Source organism: Pelodiscus sinensis, chromosome 5, assembly GCF_052426305.1.
Source record: "Pelodiscus sinensis isolate ZL-2025 chromosome 5, ASM5242630v1, whole genome shotgun sequence".
Classification (NCBI taxonomy): domain Eukaryota; kingdom Metazoa; phylum Chordata; order Testudines; family Trionychidae; genus Pelodiscus; species Pelodiscus sinensis.
Window position 1 is genome coordinate 46,463,003 of NC_143056.1, and position 23,263 is coordinate 46,486,265.

General features: G+C 38.5%; 1 protein-coding gene across 4 annotated transcripts in view; it reads right to left on the reverse strand.

The window, feature by feature from the left end:
* MIPOL1 (mirror-image polydactyly 1) overlaps positions 1 to 23,263 on the reverse strand; it is a 303,297-nt gene that overhangs the window by 176,470 nt on the left and 103,564 nt on the right. For all 4 annotated transcript variants that reach the window (XM_075926916.2, XM_075926909.2, XM_075926913.2 and 1 more), the window contains 3 exons: positions 20,627 to 20,756; positions 18,554 to 18,587; positions 18,124 to 18,294 (listed from right to left, as the gene is read on the reverse strand). In XM_075926916.2, the coding sequence (XP_075783031.2) occupies positions 18,124 to 18,294; positions 18,554 to 18,587; positions 20,627 to 20,756 (335 nt within the window). The remainder of the gene's footprint in view (positions 1 to 18,123; positions 18,295 to 18,553; positions 18,588 to 20,626; positions 20,757 to 23,263) is intronic.

The window sequence follows — 23,263 nt, forward strand, 5'->3', positions numbered from 1 at the left end:
GTCTGTCCACCCAAGCCAAGAAGCATAAAGTAGACATACCCATAGTAAAATCTCTATTGAGTTGTCTGTAAACTATTTTGAAATTCAGTTATGGCTGCTGCAAGTGTCACTCCTTGCACTGGGATGTCTGGTAGCCATAATATTTTGGAATGGACCTACAAAAATATTTTCTACCCTCTTAAAAACGTAACTCACTTTGTTACATCGTAACCACAGCACTATACAAAAGACCAGTCTCAGGACTTCAGGGAGCATGTTTTTAGTCTCCCTAAACTAGGGATGTAAAACGTTAACAGATAAGCCTCATACTTAATAGGTGAGGCACACCGGTTCCAGTTAACTGGTAGGGATTGGAGCAGCTCCTTGCCCACCCCTGGCAGGGGGCTGCTCTAGCCCCAACAGCTCACCACATGCAGCTCTGGCCAGCCCTCCCATCCCCCTGCTCCAGCCCCGCGGCAGGTTACACACCGTGGATCCTTGGGTGCGAGGCCAGCAGTGGCTAGCAGCACGCTCCTGGGGAGCCAGCTACAGAGCCTGCAGCAAAGCCTCCTTGGGAGCAGGGCTGCTTTATATTGAGCCTGCAGCACATAAAACTGCTGAGATTTTTTAGCAGTTATAGTGTTACAAGGTTACATTTTTATACAACTTTTTACATCTCTACCCTAAACAGAACTTATACTTTTTCTATAAAACAGAGGCGAAGGCCTTAAGACTGCAAACAGGGAAAATGGAAGCCCAGCTATTTGTTTTGAGTTCTGCTCACATCTGCTAATGTTTTTAAAAGTTTCAAGGGGCAATTCTTCAAATAACCTCTGGGCTGAAGGGCTATTGCAGCACAAACAACTGGATGTATGTGTGCTCAAATTAGTATATTTTAGATGGTCATTTCCCTCTAAATATTTAACTACAGACACCAGAATAGCCAGCAATATTAATATAACAGATCTGATCAAAATAGTCATTCCATCCTATTCCCTCAAATTTACAGAGATTTCTGACAGAGAAGAGGAGGAGAAAGGACATAAATTCAGTTAAATTTACCACCCTACAAACTGTGTACCCTTTTACATGCTCTTTCCCTTCTATTATTTTATCTCATTTCTCTCTCCTTCCATATATGAATCGCAGGCATCCCATTTTCAATCCCCAATATTACATTTTCTTTTAATTTTTTGGTCTCTCCTCCTGTGAAAAGCAACATCTCCTTTCCTCTCACTCTCACCCTGTCCTGCATCAGCCACACCACTGCGTTCCCCACATTACAATGTCTATTCCTCTTTGGTCTCTCTAATCTGTTCTTCCTCTTCCCACAGATGTTCTCTGTGTTATGTGTCTTCCCTCATAAGTCTCTGTTTAATAATAAAAGTACTTAGAAAAGTTGTAGCAGCTGACAATCATCAGCTAGTAAGTTATTATAACAGCTTTCTGAGGTTAGTAGATAGGGCCAGCAGTTCTTGCCTGTTTATGGGATGGGAAGTTAAGAGAAAAAGTTTAAGGAGTCCCTGATAGACCTAAAATTAGTACACACAAGACCTTTGCTTTTGCTACTATGCTTAGCTCATTAGACTATGCAACATTGAGCTACTGCTCCTGGTGGCCACGTGTTATGCCACCTATTCAGCAGAGAAGCTGATTCCACTGCCATCAGATGGCTTGCAGCCAGGAGGCAGTTTGTCAACCATTTGGCATAACACCCCCTTACTGCTAAAATTGCTAATTGCTCTGCTTTATCTCCTCCCCCTGGAAAAAGTTAAGCAACTCACACCAGCATTGTTCACAGGCATATGCATAATTGAATGGAAGCGGTGGACACAGTCTGGTACACCGGAGTTCCAGCCTTATAAACTGGGGAAGCAGCCTGAAAACGGTGGTAACAACAGTGTTTCAATGGTTAGCTAGAGCAGCACATTTCCAGACTAGCCATTTCTCTAAAGGCATTTCAGTGCTGTAGAAGCAAACATCCAATCTAATCCCTCTTCTTTGCCACCTACTTCTAGTAATGAGGAATCCGATTCTCTGTCCAATGCAGAGTATTCAGGTATGTTTTTGTGTACCGTAACCTTGGTTTGCTGAAAGCAACTAATGTAAATTGACAGACAGGAAAACAAAATCTAATGAGTTGGTTTCCAAATAAGCTTCAATGGATTTTCTTGAAATCCATATGCAAACAGGATATTGCCTAAATGGTAAGTTGGCAGTTATTGCACAACAGGACAGGAATGCTTCTTAAAAGACCAGCACATTAGTTGAGGAAACAAGTATCAGGAATGGCTGAGCAATAGCTAGTTTATTAATCTCCTTGTTCATTTATTATAATCATAGGAACACAGGTGCTTTCTCCTGGTACACAAACTAGTTGTTTGCCACGATGATAAACACTGTACTCTCAATTGAGCTGTCAATTGCATAAGTGCCTGGTCTTGATTTTCTCCTTGTCTAATGAGTGTTGCCCAAACGTCTTTAAACCCTAACAAAAGCTATTTTAAACTAGACAGACTATGTGAATCTAAAAGATAATTAATAGGCATATTAAAAGGAAAATTTTCAACAACCTCTAGTAGTAGCAACAAGTATTTTTTGAACAAAGAGTAGTTCCTCTTTTCTCCTTGGATTGAGGAATGGTGATATAGGACATGTTGCTTTCATTGTTGTCACCGAAAGCAACTCTTATTGCCCCGACACACACACATTCTAATGCTACATAAAAGTCAAGTCTTAAATTATGTGGAAGAAAAGGTGACCTGCATGCATAAACACATGACATTTCAAACTTTAAAATTAACAACTCATTTTTTTCTCTAAAACATTATTGCAGTTGTTTCTTACTAAGAGGTGAACAAGGGCAGAACTGAAAAATGTAAATTTCAGATTTTTTTTGTCAAATTTGATCACATGCATGTAAAAATCAATTTTTCTTGTACAAGTAAAGGTCAAAACTATCAATTTTGCTCAAATTTTTCAAAATGAATGACATGTAGAGAGACTAATCCTGTGATGCTACAATGAATTAGCAGAAAATATAAAACAGAAAAGATAAATTTAAAATGCATAGCCTTCCAGCTCAGCTATAGTGTATGCTATCAACATGTGATTTATTGTACACACAGATGTGTGGATAATTTATATTATCTTTATATTTGTGGTTTATGAAAAAGGTCTTTCATTATTGGCACTGATCACTTAAAAATTTCTGCCTTGCAATAACAAACCCTCACTTAATTAATGTCATATTTGAGGGGAGTGGAATGGAATTAGCAACCCAATTGGATGTGGTTTTCTGAAAGCTCTCAGACGCTGAATGAAAATTTGCTATTATTTCAGAAAAATCCACCTAAAAGCTTCAGATCACTAACTGAGAAGCAGAAATGTCTAAAACTAAATATTGTGGTTCCCCCAAGACCTCGTTCCTTGGGTGTTCCTCTTTATCTGTTACTAGCTATTCTGTTACTAGCCTGCCAATTCGTTTAGCTCACTAACTCTAAAAAATGATGCCTCATCTGTTGTGTGTTTGCAACAAGACTTGTAAAAAAGGGTGTTAAGAAAGGGGTCTATGGAAAGCTTGTGATTTTCTGAACATGTTTATGCTATTTGTATGCATCCTTTTTGTATCTGAAGGAATGAGTACTGGCTCCATACCTGTATTTCAAATGTTTGCTCCTGGGGTAATGCCCACAAGGTTGCTAGCCAGCACATCTTGAAGGAGTAGTCAAATTAACTGGCTCATTAAGGGACACTTAACTCATAATGGATCATGGGAGTCACCCATCTATACTGAATGGACTTTCCTGTGAACGTTCCATCTGAAGCATGGGTGGCTGTGACTAACCAAAATTATGGCCATTGACGTGTCCATGTAACTCCGTACTTTATCTTTACCTGTAATTTTTCACAGTAAGAATGATGGGATTTCCTTCCACATGGCACAAGCTATAATGCCTTAGAAATATATCAATTTTGCTTCTTTCTTGCTCCAGCCTCTTTACCGCTCAAACCTCTGGACTACGAACTGCCTAATAGAAGCAATCTGACCAAAGGACTGGGGACTTCCAATGATCTGGAAACAACCAGAATCTTAAGCCAGCAGTTTATTCCATTACTGCTACAAGCATGAATGAAGAACTTTGCATTTATTGTACGTATTTGATTCCTTTAATCAATTTTAACCTCTCTCTCTTTCTTGCTTTCAGATTTTAGATACTAAAGGACTGACAACAGCATGGTTTTGGAGTAAAATCTGAGTTGTATGTTGGGCTGGGTATGTGGTAGGGATGTAAAATTCCATTTAATTGGTTAACTGGTAAAATGTAGTGTGTAACCTGTTAACTGATTAAATGTGGGGAGGAGCACTCTGCCCGCCATGGTCCCCACACTACAGGTCTGTCCATGGTGAGCCCTGCAGGGCTGGAGCTCCAGCTCCAACAAGTTAACTGGATAACCTTTTATATCACTAATGTGTGGCTGGTCATTTGGGATCAAAAGAACCTGTTATTTGAAGAAACTGGTTTTAAAAAGCCACTCATCTTCAAATTCAGTGGTTTACTGGTATGAGCAGGGATTGGAATGCCTAAGGAAACTGCAGTGAGACAGTGTAGTGGGATGAAGTTTATGTTTGTTGCTGGTTTGGTATCTCATGGGAGAATAATCATCAGTTTTGGGATATATTTCTCAGTAGTTTGTCCTGAATTTGTGACCTATGAAGGCACAGTTACACCCGAGTGTAATTATTTATCCCAAGCCAGGCCTACACTAAAAAAGTAGCAGTGAATTTCTCTGAAATACAGACTGCAACATGTGAAACCCCCATCACCCACATCAAACTGAAGGTCTCCAGGTGATTCCATCATTTACATTTACATGGAAAACACCCTAAGTAGAGCAAGATTGGAGGAAATTTTAAGCAAAACAAAAAGCTTGCAGAATGTTATGACATCTTTTGAAAGCAATGGGGTAGGTATCCATCTGCCAAAATAAATACATGTCTGACAACTTCTGAGAAGTGTCTGTAAACCATAAAGGACAGTATGCAGCACATAAAAAGGAAAGTCCAATGAGACACACAGCGGCTACCCAAATATGAATTTGGCCCCAGCATGAAAAGTGGAAAGGCCTGAGCATTGCTCACAAGTGAGGAATAAAGATCTGGAGTTTCTTCTAAGGAAGGAGCTGCTAGATGCCATTAGTTTCATCAAGAAATTTATTAGATTGGTTCTGCTGACAAGTTTAAATTAATACCCCTGCGCCCATGCAAAGTCTCAATATATCTAGTTCTCAGTAGGAAGTTCAATGGGGGAGGGGATAGGGATGTAATAGTGTAGTCAATGAACCAATAAACAAAAGCTTATAGGTTAATGTTATAGACTATACGCACTTCCCTCCTTCCCCCCTTGCCAGTAATGTTTTTAGCAAGCTCGCCAGCAGCCTGGCTCAGTCCTGGCTTGCGACAGGTCCAGGACCTACCCCTGCTGGGTCTCTGCATTTACAGACTACTAGGAGCCAGGCAAGCAGGCAGCCTGGCTCAGTTCCGGCTCACACCAGGTCCAGGAGCTCAGAGCCCGCCTCCCCAGATGGGCTGCTGCCACTCTTTGGTGCTGCTTCTTTACCAGACGCAGCAGCACAGAGAGACAGGCAGCTGGTCCATAAGGGGAGCTAGTTTTTAAACTGGCTCCCCTCGTGGACCAGCTCCCGCCTGGCACCCCACACTACTGCCTTGGATACAGAGGCAGCAGTGCAGAGTGGCAAGGGGCTCCTTGGGAGTGAGGCCGGAGCACCCTGGCTGCCAGCCCTGCCCTGGGGACTATAAAATAGTTAAATGAGGTTAGTTGACTATTAAATTAACAGCTATTTAATATCTTGGGGGGTGGGGAGTTGTAACCAGAGCTTTTGGAGAGAGAAAGTTGGGCTCAGAGAAGTAGAGAAGGTAAAGGAAGCAACCTACAAAGGGTTAATATTTTTACTTCTTGACCAGAGCTCCCGAAGCGAGGGTTGATAAGCAAGAGATCAGGGATATCCAAAATTGCATCAGGAAGAGGGAGAATGAAATCCTTCATCTATCTGACACCATTTCACACTGTGTACTGTAATAAGAATAGAACAGGTAATCATTAAGTGATCCCTCCAATCATCCATTTCCAGCCTCTGACAAACAAAGGCTAGGGACACCATTCCTACTCATCCTGGCAAATAGCCATTGATGGACCTAACCTCCATAAATTTATCTGGTTCTTTTTTGAACCCTGTTAAAGTTCTGGTCTTCACAACTTCCTCTGGTAAGGAGTTCCACAGGTTGACTGTGTACTGCATGAAGAAATACTTCCTTTTGTTTGTTTTAAACCTGCCATTTATTAATTTCATTTGGTGACCCTCTATTTCTCCACGCCCTCTTAATTCCATTGTGCATCTGTCCAATTGCCCCCTTCGCCTTTTAGTTCATGTAGGTTTGTACTTTTGCCAGTGTAGAATTGTTCTCTAAAATGGAGTCTTTATTGTGGTTACCTATTTAGTTTTAAATGACTAAAACAATGGGGCTTCTGGGAGTTCTCAAGGGAGATTTTTCAATGGCCTGTTTGGAATTACTCAAGATTATTCAACTTTAATTATATGATGGAATAAAACTGAGCAAAATTAAAGTATGTTTTACAACCTCAAACTCTTCCTGTTCTTCCTTACTGTGAAATACTTCACATATTCTAGGCAGCTTGCCTTGTCTCATAAGTCACCATTAACCCCAGATGTCCACCTAGCCAGTAAATCATCTTGTAATTTTTCAGTGTTTCTTCAATGCGTTGATGTTCTAGAAATAGGGCACAAAATCAAGTCTTCATTGTGTATGTGTTTCTATAATTGCTGCATAAATAATCGATACTGTATTGTTATTTTAGGAAAAAATGCACAATACAGGGCAGGATGACAACTGCTTCTAATATATATATATACACAAGCTTTCTTTTACATTAAATCTAGCCAAAAAGGTATGGAGAAGGTGGGCCAGTATTTGCAGACAGGTTGGAGTATTTGTCTCAATAAATTCCGCTAATCCACCTTGACCTATAGGAAACTTTTTGGAGCAGGTGGTGATTGGAAAACCCATATCTGAACTGAGGAGGAGGAGGAGAAGATATGCTGAAAGAAATGTGGGGATGACCCCCCAACCCTCCCAAAAAAGTCTCTAGCCACTCATTGGCCAACTGAAGAATGAAGGGGGCCAATTGCCTTAGTCTCCCACTTCATTAATGTAAAACTCTATATCAAGTTCTGTAAAGCCTCTTTTTGCAGTTTTTCAGTCATCCATCCTGTGCTAATAGCTCTGGAACTGTGTTTTATTGATACCATGAGGATGAATGATTGACTCTTTGGGGGATAGAAAGGTTTCCCGCTTCCCCCTTATCATTGGGGCAAAATTGACAGAGGTCTGAGGAAGAGGTTGTTGGTTTCCTTGCAGCATTGTGGAAGTACAGTTAAGTCAAATAGGATTTAGAAGTTTACTTGGTGAGGATGATAGTTCATCACAATTTACAGCCAATTTCCATTATAGGTAAGAGGAACAGTAGCCAGAATTCAATCAACTGGGATTTTGCTGGCGAACTTTAAGCTTATCATACAGAGAAAGATCTTATGGCCTTCCTGGGCCAAGATCCCTCTTTTGGATACTCTGTGAGCGGGACAGAGGGTGAGGAGGAGATGGTTAGAAGAGCAAGCTGAGTCCTAGGAGTAGGCTGAGAAGAGTCTATTATATATGGTAGAGACCTGAAACCCCAAAACTAGAATCACTTAAAATACCTAGTTTGAGCAAATATGGGTAACTGGAGTGGTTGCACTTCTCCCCTTAGCTTAAGTTTAAACTTGCAATCTGCCTCTTGAAATCTATCCTTGCATTTGTTCTCATTCATTGTCATGTGTCAATCAATTCAGGTCATTTTTGAGCCAGGGAGAGGGAATTCAATTCACAAGTCCTTATAAGATGGGAAGATTTTAGCTTGGGCCTTTCCATTGCTATCACAGGAAAGAGTGGAGTTTGCCCAAGTAGGCAAGTCTGAAGTCATTCAGGACTTAAGGACAAGGAATAGGAGAGAGGTCACAAAGTCCTTACCACCAAGTGCAGATGTCATGGTTTCTGCTACTATCAAATTACAAAGTCACATATCAAAGCATCCATAGCTGACCTCACCCACACAATGAGGAAAAACACCCGGCACAATCCCTGAACTCCAGCAGAACCTCAAAGTTCCGAACAGACCAGTCAATCAAACACATCATTTGGAACTGGAAGTAAACAGGCAGCAGCAGAGACCCTACAGTACAGTACTATGGTAAACATAAATTATTTAAAAAAAGGGAAAGCACCTTTTTTTTCCTAATTACATTTAGGCAGGACTGGTAGAACTTTTGATATATTTACTTAATATCTTCATAAACTAAATGGACTGAGTTTTTACCACTATAATAATAAAAATGATGCTTTGCCTTTTTAAAGTGTGCTCGTACGTAATACTAAATTTAGAAAAGTATAATCAATTACTATTTAGATTGTAATCAGGATTTATGGAGACAGAGTATAAAGAGGCAAATATTTTACTTTCAGAAATCTTTTAAGAGGTAATCTAGGTACCAGTTTTCCCACATAATGTTTATACAGGATTCCACTTACATCATTAGGAAGGAAGTGATCATAAAAATAATTAAAAAAAAAATCATCACCTACAACCCCCAACGTAAACCTGTCCAACACACTATCAATAAACTACAGCCCATACTGGAACAGGATACCATACTCCAAGAGGCTCTGGGAGACAGACCCATAGTCTCCTATAGACAACCACCTAACCTCAAGATGATTCTTACCAACAACCACAGGACATACCACACTAATACCAACCCTGGTACCTTCCCTTGCAACAAACCCCGTTGCCAGCTTTGTCCACATATTCATTCTGCTGATACCATTATTGGATCTAACCAAGTGAGTTATAAGATCAAGAACACATATTCCTGCGCATCCAGAAATATAATTTATGCTATCATGTGCCGAAAGTGTCCGTCTGCTATGTACATTGGACAAACATCTCAGACACTTCGCCAAAGGATTAATGCCCACAAAACAATATCAGACAAGATCACAAAGAAAAAACAGTTTCTTGCCATTTTAACCAGAAAGGACACTCTCTCAATGACTTAACCACCTGCATTCTGCTACAAAGACCTTTTACATCTGCACTTGAAAGGGAATCCTCTGAACTGTCATTCATGTTAAAATTCGACACTCTCCGAGAAGGAATGAACAAACACTCAAACTATCTTACCCATTACCAAGATAGCTTCCCCAATTATCACCTCTAATACCATTAGCTCACAGACATCCCACTCTCCCCACCTCTAATATCATCAATTCACAGTCACTTACCTTCCTTCCTCCCCCCCCCCCCCCCGCATCCCCCTCCTGTTCTGAAATGTGATTTGTCCTTTTCATATGTGTTCATTTTTTTTTTTAATTGTATACTTTGGTATATATGGTTGTGACTATTTTCTTCCACTATTTGATCTGAGGAAGTGGGTCTGGCCCACGAAAGCTCATCATTTAATAAACCATCTTGTTAGTCTTTAAAGTGCTACATTGTCCTGCATTTTGCTTAAAAAAAAAACCCTTCTGTTTTAACAGAGACACAACTCAAGTGTATCCCTTAAGGGCATCTAGAATAAACAATGTATTTCTGTAGACATATTCCATAAGCATGTTACCCATGCACACTACAATTCAATGAGAAACTCTCCCTAACAATTTGGATAGTATATATTTTTTAAAGGTAACACCCACTGAGCCAAATTCAGAAGACCTGTGTCCTCACTTAGGGAAAATTTTCAAGAATGCCAATGTGATTTTTTTTCCTGCTTAGTAAGCAAATCAGTTTCTGGCCCAACACTTTAGAAGTTTACAACATTTTACATCTTCTAAGTATTGTAGAAACATTACTTTAAATATATATAAGCGTGTAATTTCAGGCACCTATATGACTTGTTTCAAACATACTGAGTACAATTCTGCTGACGGACTAAATACTGTATACACTCTATTACTTATAATACATTGGGAATTTCCTCTACAGGTTGTTAATGAAACAAGCCACCAAGACAAACCATTTTTTGCTTTTCATCCTAAGGTTTTGACATTAAATATTTAAATTAATTCTACAAAGTGGTTTGGGAGTCTGAGCTGTGTGATCCTAGAGCTTAGCACGATGATAGATGAGTCAAACAGCAATTAATCAAACAAGCCTGTATGCAAATTTATGGGCACTACCTACTGTCATTTTCAAAAGGGGAAGGTGTTCCTATGTACTGAACAAAAGATGACTGTTCTAGTTGAAAATGTAATAAAGCTTATAGTTAAAGATACAAGGCTTAATCATGCCCTTGAATACTACGTAGATATGTATCTTGTAAATTTGACACAACACATTGTTTGCGTAAGCACGACGGGCGATTTAACAATACAAATAGTGGTGTATCACAGGGCAGAATTCAGGCAAAAGTTTGTGACATTAAATGGAGAAAATGCTATATTAATTAAAATTTTGCTTCAGAAGTTCAAAAAGACATTTTTTAATCCCTCTTTTCAAGGAAGTTAGGCATTCACATTTACATATTTACTCATATTTAGCATTCAGACTAGATATCAGAATCTATTATAAGAACTTCTTGAAGGAAGATTAGAAAATCCTTCAGAATCCTCTAATTTTCACTTCCTCCATGACCTATAGAGTAACCTGTCCTTCCAGCTGAGGGTTCCTAATGGCATCAATCAATGCCATCCTTGTAGTCAAATTGAGAAATTAGCTCCACCTCTCCCCCAACCAGGAAGTACCGTCAGGCAGCCCTTTTAGCATCAGCTGCATCCAGTGTTTCCCCATGAGAATGTCTCTTCTGCAGCTGACAATAAATGAACATGTCTACTCACCTTTCTCAGAAACGAAGGTTTTGATGAATCTTTGCACAGAAACTCTTAAACATAATTAGAATTGCAGTGGAATGAAAGAATTTACCCCATTGTTCAGCTTCACAGGCTTGGACTTCAGAGTGGATGTTTCCCTACAGCTACCTGTGAGAAAGATAATTCAGGTCTAATAGCTATTCCCCCTGTTCCACCCTCCCACAGTGTTATTTTTTTAGTTAAATCCCACCTTTTAAATTAGCACTTTCATTTTGTATTCTATCTTCCCCCATCTCTTATCCTTCACAAACTGAAAGCAGGGATCACACTAACAGAAGCTGTGCAACCAAGGCATCTTACAGGCAGAGTCTTTGATTTTATGCAGACTCTCTCCTGCGTCCTGCATTAACTCCTTCTTCCTGGTGATAAAGTTTTCCTCTCATCCACGTGTCTGCTACCAGCCAGAGACAAAGCACCTGAATGTGTGCATGCAGGGATCTTGCTGTTGCTGGCACAAGAGGAATCGGGTAGTGGAATGAACCAAGATAGTTACGGAGCTAATCAACTTGCAACACACGCCACACACACCAATGAATCTGAAAATCACCACCACCCCAACAGCTGTCTGCTTCAGTATATCATCCATAAGGATTTATTGCCCTCCTCCCACTCTTAGCTTTAAAGGCAGCAGCAGAGTGGTAGAGGGAGCAGTGTCTTAGCATGGCAGCTAGATCATTGTCAGATGCTCCTTCTGGTATGCTAGTGCCAACACTAGCAGAGTGAAATCAGTAAGTGTGGGCAAAGGCTAGAATAAGCATAAGCATATAAAACAGAGGTGCTAATTTGCAAGGTTTAGTGTAAAACAAAAAGGTAGCTTCACTGCAAAAGGAATTTCCTCTGTTCTAACAGTGTGGTCATGCACTATTGACCCCCTCTATATGAGGACAGATATTCCCTAATTTAGATTGGAGTCCCAAGCTCATTTTCAAATAACCACCTTTTTGTGGTCTTCAATGTTATTGCACTTCACAGGTGTATTTCTTAAATAAGAAATGTTCACTGATGTGTGGTGAAAAATCTTGAATGTCCTATGAATCACAAAAAACACACTGAGTGCTATACCTTATTTGGTGTAAAACCAGAAGAGCCGTTTGAGAACTGCCTTGGAAAAGTTAATAAAAAGTTGGCCTACCAATCCTATTGACATTTATCAGTTATTAGTCATTAGCTGAAACTGATAATGGTGGGAAGTCAAGCGTATTGCTTCTAATCTTCTGTCTCAATTACCATAAAACGCCGTCTGGTGCCAAACAGTCACTTGAAACGGAGACAGGCACTTTAACTTGTTTTAGATGAGCAACTGGGAGTGTGCCAGTTTTGTACATGAACAGTCATAAGCATGTTCCTGCACAGCAGGATGTGATCAAACTTCAAAACTGTAAAACCAGGTTTGCTTACCAATTACATTACTGCTTCAGCCCAGGGTATTAAACAGACAATGCTATTCTGCCTATGAAACTATTGCTTTTCTTCTACAACAAATTCTGCACTTTATTTATTTAAACTTCATATAGCAACAGACTGTACCTTAATTACAAAATAGCTCCTCAATTTAAGACCGAAAGCACAATAAATACATTCTCTTGCAGTATGTTCTATGCTCTTGGTTTACTTCCTTTAAAAGCACCTTCAAGCTCTACTGATAAAAATATCTCTTTTTCTTCCTTCAAAAGGAAAGAAAAAAAATTGCAATGCCTTACTCAGTGCCCCAGGTTCAGTTGCCAAACCTTTAATCATGTTAACATTCCTGTCCAGAAGGTGTAAAATGGCTTACAGCCAGTTGCTACTTTGAGGCACTACACCATACTGCCTCTTGCTGGTAACTATTTCCTTTAAAATATTTAATGAACATTACCAAATTGTGACTATATTGTGTTGTATTTGTATTAAAAGTTAATCACAAATATATCTGATTACTTAATAAACAAGTAAGACTCACTAAGGAACTACATTGCAAATATTTGAATGGACTGGGTATTTCCACGAATGGCTTAAGGTAAAACTGAATATCAACCAAGAAACTGATTTCTTCATTCTCGTGGCAGTCAACATCTCTCTGTGTTCTTTTCTAAGAGCAGCCATAAAACAGACACAAGTTCCACACCATAACACAGTATCTTTTAACTAACAAATATATCTTGGCAAATACAACCGAATGGGTGAGTTTGTTTTTCTAAAAAAATGGTTGATGGTGAGCGTGGAAGGGTAAGAAGGGATGAATGTCAATGTTTAGCCATACTTTAGTTGTTTGTTTTTTATTCATTTGAAAATACATACTAAAAGTAGTATCAAATATTTGAGTTTATATCATTTTATTTGTTTTTGCACATACAAAATGTAGTTTGCATATTTGCTAAGCAATCTAGTGAACAATCTAAGATTATATACACATGTGCAGCTCAATATGATAATAGTGTCCATCTCTCTGTTAAGACAAAGTGATCACATTAAAAATCTCAAAACAAACCTAGATATTTGTAGTTCAGAAAGGACTGTTTTACCACACTTCCTAAAAATTAGAGAGCATTTCCAGGTTGTGCAGCAGTGAAAAATTCAAATAAAATTTAAAGTCCTGAAATATAACAAGTTAAATATTGCCAAGAATATGCACAATAGCAGTCTAATTAAATGGAGTGCAATAATCTAATATAATAAAACCACCATAATGTACTACAAAAATCACACCTGAAAGACTAGTTCAAGACTATATTTACATGCTTGTAGAGGGCACGCAATTTATTACAGCGCATCCATTATTTAAGAATCTTAAATATTGTCCAACTGAAACCTAATTTATAAGTGGCTTTCTGTGTTATAGTTTCTGCTTCAGAAAATTTGGAAAAAAATTATAAAAAATACCAGAAGAGCTAGATGCTGTTCAGGTAAATTGCAGTTAACTCTCACGTGTCAAGTTGTGAATGGCCTCATTCATAAGATTAATAGTTTAGCCTCATTAAGCCTACCCCCTATAAAACCCTGAAAACAGGCAGGAAGTTCTTGCTTGCATGACATCAGTTATGCTGATAACTCAAGTGGCACAGATGCTCCTTCACCAGATACCGTTTAATCTCGAGTATAATGCACACTTTTTTCCAAGCTTTTTTGGGTCAAAGTCGGGGTGCGCATTATATATAGGAGTTATTGTTTAAAGTTTTATTTTGGCAATTCCATGTCAGAAGATGACGAACCTCTGCTATGCTGACGCCACGCTAAGATGGCAGTAAACATGAAATCAACATCACCTGAAATGGCAGAGATTCCTAGAATGCTTTAAAATATTTAAAAACAATAAATAATATGAAATTTACGTCTTACTTGTCGTATGAAATAGTTTATAGTTAATTAATTGCTGACATTTATTAAAATAAGTTATAAACATTACTAAAATCAACCAAATGTAAAGGTAATAGAGCGTCAAAACGCTGCATATTCTATAGTCATGTGCAATCAACTGGCAATACAAAAAGGCAGGAAATACGACGGGCTGGCATACCATAGACTTGCAATCAAATAGACTATTTTTAACAATGCCTTCGGATCAATGACGACGGGTATCATAAAATACACATACAATGGGCAAAGTCAGGGCGCGCATTATATATAGGAGTATAGATTTTTTCATTATGATAAAATTCAAAAGTCAGGGTGCACATTATACATCGGTGTGCATTATATTCGAGATTTTACAGTAATAGCAAGTTGTGTAGGAGAATGTAGCTTTTACAGAGTTTCACAAATTCAAAACTCTTAATAAGTATGCTCCATAGGACAATGACAGTCAATAAATATCTCCCTCTGGGTGTGACCAATGTCAATATTTATGACATGTCTTCATGTGAACTTGATTTTATGTCCACAGAAAATGGAGAAATCTCATACTACCAACACCTGTGGCAGACCCAGATGTAAATTATAATAATTTGGGTTGGATGCAGTATAACTATAGACAACCTGAGTTACCTTCAGGCAACTCTGTGATCTAATGCAAGATTCCATCTCCTATTTTTCTTGACAATAAGTTGTAATAACTGTTATCATGCTCTTAACAAAAGACTAGTAATTTGTATACTGCACAAGTACCCAAGACATTATCAACTAAGAAATATGGTTTGAAATGGTGGCCACAATTTTAAGACTTATCTTACATATTCTAGAATATTAGTTTTAGTTGTAAGAGCTTCTCAGATGTAAACATAAAAGTTAGGTTTTCCATAAGTAAATTTCATAGAGTTCTATTAATTTACGATTCATAGTAGTAGGATTTTTCCTGAACATTTAATGAAATAGTACTGCTTGCATCAAACATTGGTAGCACAATATAATTCACATCACAATTTTTAATATGACCTGCATGATTTAAAACTACCTGTGTATTATACAGATATATTTGTAAATTGGCTCTGATGCTCTTTGCACCTAAGCCATTACTGTGTGGAATAACTGACCTTTTATTAATGCTTGGTTTAATTATTTGAGAAAGCAACGTATCGTACATGATTCTGTGAGATTATGCAAGGAAACAGGTTTTTTAAAAAGACATATTTATGCCTTTTTGTGTATACATCAGCTCCCATATTAGCCAAATTGTGATATCAAAAGTTTATCGGTTTTACTGGCCAAGATTACAATTCTTATTTCACAAAAAAGCATGAAAGCAACAAACCAAAAATTAAAAACCCAAGCATATTCTCCTCCTTTGCTGAAATCTTTTCTATTACTGGTTGCCCAGCTTTCAATGTCCTGTGTAAGAAAAGCTAATAATAATAACAATAATTTTTTAAAAACAGCATAAACTTTTCATGGGATTTTTGCATGTTTCACCAGTGACCATGTTGCTAAGAAGTTTTTTTTTAAAATAAAAATAAAATAAAATAGTCTGGAATGGCAAATGAATGGAGGAGACAGGAACTAGGGAAAGATGGACCAAAGAGAAATTACTAAAATATGTTCTGGTAAATTTGTATAATTTCATCGACTTATTAAAAATAGCTGAAAAGTCAATAAAAGTACTAATACATCCTGAAGTATCAGTGATTTGGCAAATTATGTTTTGCTCAAATAATTTAATAATTTTACTTGAAACTCTTGTCATTTACAGTTCTCTACTCACTTATTCCTTGGCTATTCTATCAGCTATACTCTATCAGTTATTATCTGTTTATTGCAGAAATCCCAAACCCCACTACATTGTGATGGATGTTCACACTTGCACAGAAGGCCAACACAAGACCTTATACTTTAATGGTAGATAGGTTTTGGACATCTCTATGATGTGGCCACGTGCAGCTTCAATAAGCTCCCACAACAGGACCAAGGACCGAAGACTCTCATAAAAGTAGGTACAGGAAATACAGATTGGGAGGCGATGCAGCACCCCTAGGTTTTCTACCCAGCTTCCCTGTGCTCAAGGGCTGGCCTCTCTACAAGGAGGCCTCCAAGTGGTCCGGCCAGCCCCGCTGGCTTCAGCACCCCCTGGGGTCCTGCTGACCATCATCCCCATGGGCTCTGCTGTTCGCTGTCCATGGGTTCCAGGCCACCAGACCTGGAGGCTACAAAGCCACTTGATGTCCAAATGCCTCCAGCTATGGCAAGGTTGCCAACTCTCCTGGAACAGATGCCAGCATCCTAGGTGTAACCAGTCTGGGGTGATGAAGGGCATGAACGGGATTAGGGGGTACAGCCCAGTGTCCCTACCCTAAAAATAGTTCCAGTGCCATGGGCTCCTCTTATTCCACCCCTTTCCCTGCTGCAGGAGCCTTTTTTTTTTTAACTCTGCATCCAACCCCTACACAAACACCTCCTGCACAGCAAGAGCAGAATTTGTCTTTAGTTGCTTCGATATGTATAAAATTCCAATTCATACTATCTGCTGCTGCAAAGCAACTGTTCCAAGAGATGTCCTCAGACATTCTCTTTTTTAATACATCTGTCCTGAGCAAAGAATGAACTACAGGTCGGACCTCCCTTATCCAGGACCTGAGTGGTCACCAACAATGGGAGTTTACCAGATGAGGGGAGGTCAAGGCTGCCTACCTGGCTGTAGGCTCTACTTCACACTTGCACAGAACATAATTCATGTTTTCAACAACAAAGACCATAAACCCTACTTTAAAAACTAGTTAATCCCCAAAAGTGTGATATTTGGGAAATGGATAATTTACATAATTAAGGTCTGGGGAAGATGCTGGGTTTCTGGCCCTCTGAGGGGCAGAGGTAGATCACAGCTCTTGAACGATGTGAGTGCTTAATGGCTGTATTACCTCCTACCTCAAATCCCTTTATTCTCCCCCTGGTGCACTCACAACATGATCTGCCTATCCCTGTGACCTGATCTGAAACGACAGAACCCAGGAACGTGTAAAGTCATATCAAGTACTAAGTCTAGGAGCAACCAAGAGTGGGCACAAAACCCAAAGCTATTCTGTGGTGAGGTACGACTCTAGCCCACTGAAGCAACGGAGGAGCAGGTAGTGTTTCTGCCAGCTTCAGGGAAGGGAAATATGTTCTTTAGTAAAGCCAAGGATATGGAAGGGGCTGTGAGATGTATCAGGAACAAGAAGGGACATCAAACTTCTCGAGTAAAATAAAAGAGACAAAGGACACCGGACACCAGAACAGCACATCAGGAACCTGATTTTCAGATCCTCAATGCAGAACTGTAGGAAAAAATTTGCTTGTCCTAAAGGGTAATTATATGTGACAAAATGTCTCTGTCATTTATAATAGTTCAGCTTTACAAATATTTATGGCCCAGTGAACTGTTACTCTGCACCCTTCATACCCATTTACAACTGCACAAATAGTTGCATATCTGAGCCCTGAGCAGTGCAAAAAGGTTTGTACTTTGGAAGCCTAAACAAGGGGAGAGGGAGAGAAAACCACCGAGAAGCATCTTTTGTAACCTGGAATATCAGAAAAAAATATTTTCTCCGAACAGTGGCTTGCAAATGTTGTTAAGGTCATTTTAAATAACATTCCTATGTTACTACAGTAATTGTGTAGTGTTCAGGAATTTTCTATGTAGAAGGCTCTTTTAAAAAGCAAACTTTGAACAGGAAACACATGGAAGAATTTGTTCCCCCAAAGATAGGAGGAGAGAGATTTAGGCCCTGAGTGCTTTTTATATACTAGTGGGGACTTACTTGAGACAAAGCAGCATCCCGTTCTTCTATCACTGCATTCATTTCCTCAGCTGTTATTTTCTTTCTACGCTCCTTGGTCCTGTGTATCCGATCCACAATTATAGCTCCATTCTTCTGTATAGCTATCCCTGTGTCTGCATTGTTTATTCTGTTCAGTAATTCCTGTAATGTCTACCAACAGCATTATATGTTAGTCAGACATGAAGTTTTAATATATTTTATTTAATATAGGGTTTTAATTAATAGGCACATGTGAATTGTAAATTGACTGAGTGAAGTTATTGAATTTTCATATTGCAGCAAAGATGTACATTATTAGTGTGTCAATTCTTCTTTTTCCCACATCTTAGTTCTTGAAACCCACTCAATTGAACTTAAGCCTCTAAGATATAAGACTGACATCAAGAAATCTCCTCAGAGAACGGCTTACCATGTCATTTTCTTCAGGGTTAATATTTTCTAGCCTAGAAAAAAGGGACACAGAAAGCCTGATCAGTAGCATTTCCTTAGTGCAGCAAAATGAGTTCGCTTTTTAAATCTTTAGAACCTCAAGTAATTTCATTCTACTAGTCTTTAGAGTCAACCATGACACTGAACATATTAAAGTGCCACCTGCTCGACTCCATCTTTCAATAATGCTCCATATCTTCAGCACTGACTTCAGACTGTTAAGTTATTAATGTTTACTGCTATATATGACTACAAGGATCAATTGTTCATATGTGCTTAGATGAAGAAAGTTCCCTAGTGATAGAAAGCACTGGTGCTGTTATTTTATTTATTTCTGGACTTACAACTTTAACCTGAAACGATATTCTTGTTGGCTTTATTGCACCCCAAAATAAATGGGACAGTTGGTTTTTCGTGTGTGTGTGTGTGTGTGTGTGTGTGTGTGTGTGTTTTAACAATGTAATTCTTCCGTCTCCCTAGGAGGACAAATATCTTAGTTAAAACTCACTTAGAATTGTTTCTGTTTTATCCCATCATAAAATATAGGAGTCAAATTAAGCCTCCTGTGGTGCCCTTCTTTAATACTGGGAAAAAATATTGCACTCTCTCTGTTGCACTGGCACATTTACTTATATGCCAGATGTAAAGTAGCAGCAAACGGTTTTGCCAAATGATTGCTAATTGCTGTTTCAGAGAACAATAGCTCTGAGTAATAGCACAAATTTCTGCCTACAGAGGTGATTAAACAAAACATTACATTTTTTTCTATGGTAATTAAAAGTTAACTATAATAGTTAAACATTTTATTTACAGAAAAAATTTATTTATTTATTTGGGGGGTCTAAAATACAAAGACTAACAATTTGTTAAAAATTAAACTTAAACACTAAAGAAGTGCAGCCTCGCCCAGTTCATAGATATTTGATCGAATGGGGGACTCAGCACATACAAAGTAGCTTAAGAGCAAGCAGTTCTGGCACAGGCTGTAATGTAACATTTCAGGAGCAGACACTGTAATCATCCAACTTCCAATGTCTGCTCAAGAACAACATGTAATTTGTACTGTGATGCTGCTGTCAGAGATCACCCTTCAAGCATCCCTCTGCCACACAGCAATTGACAGTGTACTAACCCCATGCCTCTGAATGCACTAGTCTTCACGACCCTAAATCTGGCATAGCCACTTATGCACACTAGGCTATGAAATCAACCCATACCTGACATCTGATCTTTGACATTTAAGACAAGTGTAGTCACCTAATATGGCAATTAGTGAATTTACTCTGTAATAATCAGGCAAAGCCACCTGAATTCTTATGATCAAGGGAAATGATTAAAAAAGAATGCTCTATTGTTGCTGTATAAGTGCATTTGAGTGGGAGGAAGTGGGAATTGTTGGATAAACAAGAAATAAAGGGTCAACTAGGGAGGATGTACTGATGAAAAATGAGAAAGAAGAAAATTAGGGGTAGGCAAAAAAGTGAGGAAACAGTAAAGAAAGAGGAAAAGAGAACAAGGATAAAAAATATAAAGATAAAGAGAATGGATAATTGAAAGAGCCAGTTCTTCTTGTATTCAGATGACTTTTGCCTTAAAGAGAAAGAATAGGAGGGTAATTCACATAATTTTTTCCACACTTCCACTGTAACTAGCAGAAATTTAGCTGAAATGAATGAGTCTAGTTGGCTCAAAGACTCAATTGATTTCCTATACAGTGCAACTTCTGACTGACAACTTTGTACTTTAAGTGAAGAAATGTCACACTTCCCTGATTTATCTGTATTGATTTATTCAGTTTTTTGGGGGGAAGGAGGGCTTCCAACAAGAGTCATTTGCTTTGTTCTCCATCTGGGGAGAAAAATATGACCTCATTTGATAATGTTGAAAAAGAAAAACTCTATACATAGTGCTGATATATTGAGACCCTCTTAAATTCTATCACACTGAAATTCTTGTTAAGATTTACCACCTGATCACTTTTTAGTATGATCAAGTTTCCTTTGGGTTCCAATAAAAAGTCATCTTCTTACATATGATGAAAACACACACATACCCTTTAATGGATTGCTCCAAATGTTTGGCTCGAAGAAGTGCTTCATCTCGCTCTTCGTTGGCTAACCTAAGTCTAGCCATGACAGCTTCATCACGTTCTCGTTGAGCTGTATATACTACTTCCACGAGGGCTGTAAAAAGGACCAGCGTGTTTATCACAGCTTTAGTTGTATCTTCACAATGTACCCTATCTAATGCCTTTTGAAATCAACAAGTTTACCACTCACTTCAGTGTCCTTTGGATCAGTTCTTGACTGAACTGCCTATACAAAACATTTGCTAATGTGAAGATACCATAACAAGATTTTGCTTTACAGTTTTGAAAACATCAAAGTGCATCTGGTAGCTAACATGAACACCTAAAGGAACAAATAAGGAACAGGGATTTGGGACTGACCCTCAAATTCATCACACAGAAGAAGAAAACCATCACTTATGTGAAGCAGTGACTCTGAAAATTAGGCTAATTCCTCATGCTCATATTCATATCAGATATAACTAGAGCCTTCTGTTACAGCACGACCTAAGATTAAGAGAAAGGATCTTTTAACACCATATTTTAATTGACCCCATAGCGGTGCACAATCTAGCTCTTGTGTAGTGCCTCTCTGATATTACAAAGATAATATTGTCAGCATCTCTCTCTCCCTGTCAAGCCTTTACTCCATTGTTAATATATTGTTATATTATCTGTTAAAGCATTCAGGGACCTTTGAACACTAGGTGCCAATAAACTAAAATTTACTTTTAGTTTGCTCACCAGGAGAGAAACATTCAAGTCATTCTTCATACTGGGCTTCCTTTTTTTTCTTCCTGCAACTCCTTTGTCAACATGCCTAACACCAGCTCTGGAAGACTGTCAGAATCCCTATCTCAACCTTGCTTCTGCTAAAATCTTTATTCACACACTTTCAACATTCCTTCTCTCACCTATTGCAGATCTCTCTTTGTGGTCATCCTAAACTTTTATTCTCAACTTCAGGGGACTCAGGATGCTGCAGCAAGTCTACTTTTATTCCAAGAAGAAAGATTATATCCTCTATCATTGGCACTGGAATTGAATTTCCAAATTCAATACAAAATTGTTTCCTCTGGGTTTCAAAGTCCTCTGTGGACCCCTTTCACCCTAATGAACTGATCTTTAATCCACATATTTGTGCTACACCCAACAATGACTTCTCTAAATGCTGGTATTTTTTTCCAGTATTCTTACAGTTCTGCTGAGTCAAAGACTGCTATTGCATTTGTACTTCCCCTATCTAGCTGGAATTCCCTCCCATTCCCTGAGTCACAGATGAGTCATTCCCTTTCTTCAAGTCTCACTTGAAATTGATCCCTGTTCACTTTAACCTAGAGCCAACACTGCTGTTTTTTCTATCTTAGTTTCTTTTCTCCAGCTTCACCTTTGTACATTATGATGTCTGTATGAAAGTGGCTCTATCCAATTTATTATAAAGCACTTTATAATACTCCATAGAAATGGCATTATAAAAAATTGTAATTAGATTTTATAACCCTTGTTTGCTTACTACTGTAGTTATATCCTCAGTACCAAATAAATACAAATCTTTAAAAGACAAAATAGTAATAAAATGTCACTGCAGTCAAAAGTACCAGAACTGTTTCTCATAACTAAATTTTGTGGAGAAAATACCCTATGAGGAAATCTCACTTTTAAAATTATTTTTCAGAAGTCTTACTGTATCCATACAGATATAGTCAAGTTCAATGACAAAGAAAACAGCAGAAGTATGGATTTAACAATAACACAGCATGAAATATTCATAGATAAATGTTCTTGAGTGTTACAAGATAAATAATTCCTTAATCTCCCAGCACAAAACTAAAAAATGGGGAGATGCACGAGAAGCCTAATTTACCTGACTTCAGTTGTAATAGTCCCATGAAAGACCAAACATCTTTCACATTTGGATTTTGTGTGTCCCTAAATTAATGTCAGTTTTTTCAAGAGGTCAGTCTTGGTTTGGTTAGTTAGCTGAACAAAGAATGTGAGGGAAACAGCTGATCTTTGTTTCCATAAAATGACTCTTTTGGTCACTGTAACTGCTTCAGCAATCCATTTCCTGGCATTACTCGAATTGGGAAGAACTAGAATGCCCCAATCACAAAGGCTTGACATAGGGGAAATCCCCTACCCTGGTCACCTTAGATATAGCACCACAAATTTAATGCTTTCTACAGTTCTGCCCACTGTGCCATTAGAACGGTTCAATAAATTAAATCATTTGAAGGACTGATAGCAAGACTATCAAAATGTAGATGAAAATGTAGCCTATATAGTGAATAATATACCCTTTAGCTTGTAGATTCCTTGACTTTCACAAGAAGTTTTGGCAGCTGAGAAATGTAGGACACAGGGGGAATATGTGAACCGAACTTCACAGACCATCTGGAAAGGTATTCTGGCTATGAAATACTTCTGTCACCTCTGGAGCAGAACCAGAAGTATTACTGGAAGTGGATGAAAGAAGGAAGAAAGATGTGATCTTTGTGCTTTTGAAGAGTACCGCAAGAGGGCCAAACCAGTATAATAGGCTGGATGAAAGAGAATGGGGATAGTTACACATGTTGTTTCTAGGATGGTCTATCCTCTTGTACACATTGAAGAGAAGTCCTT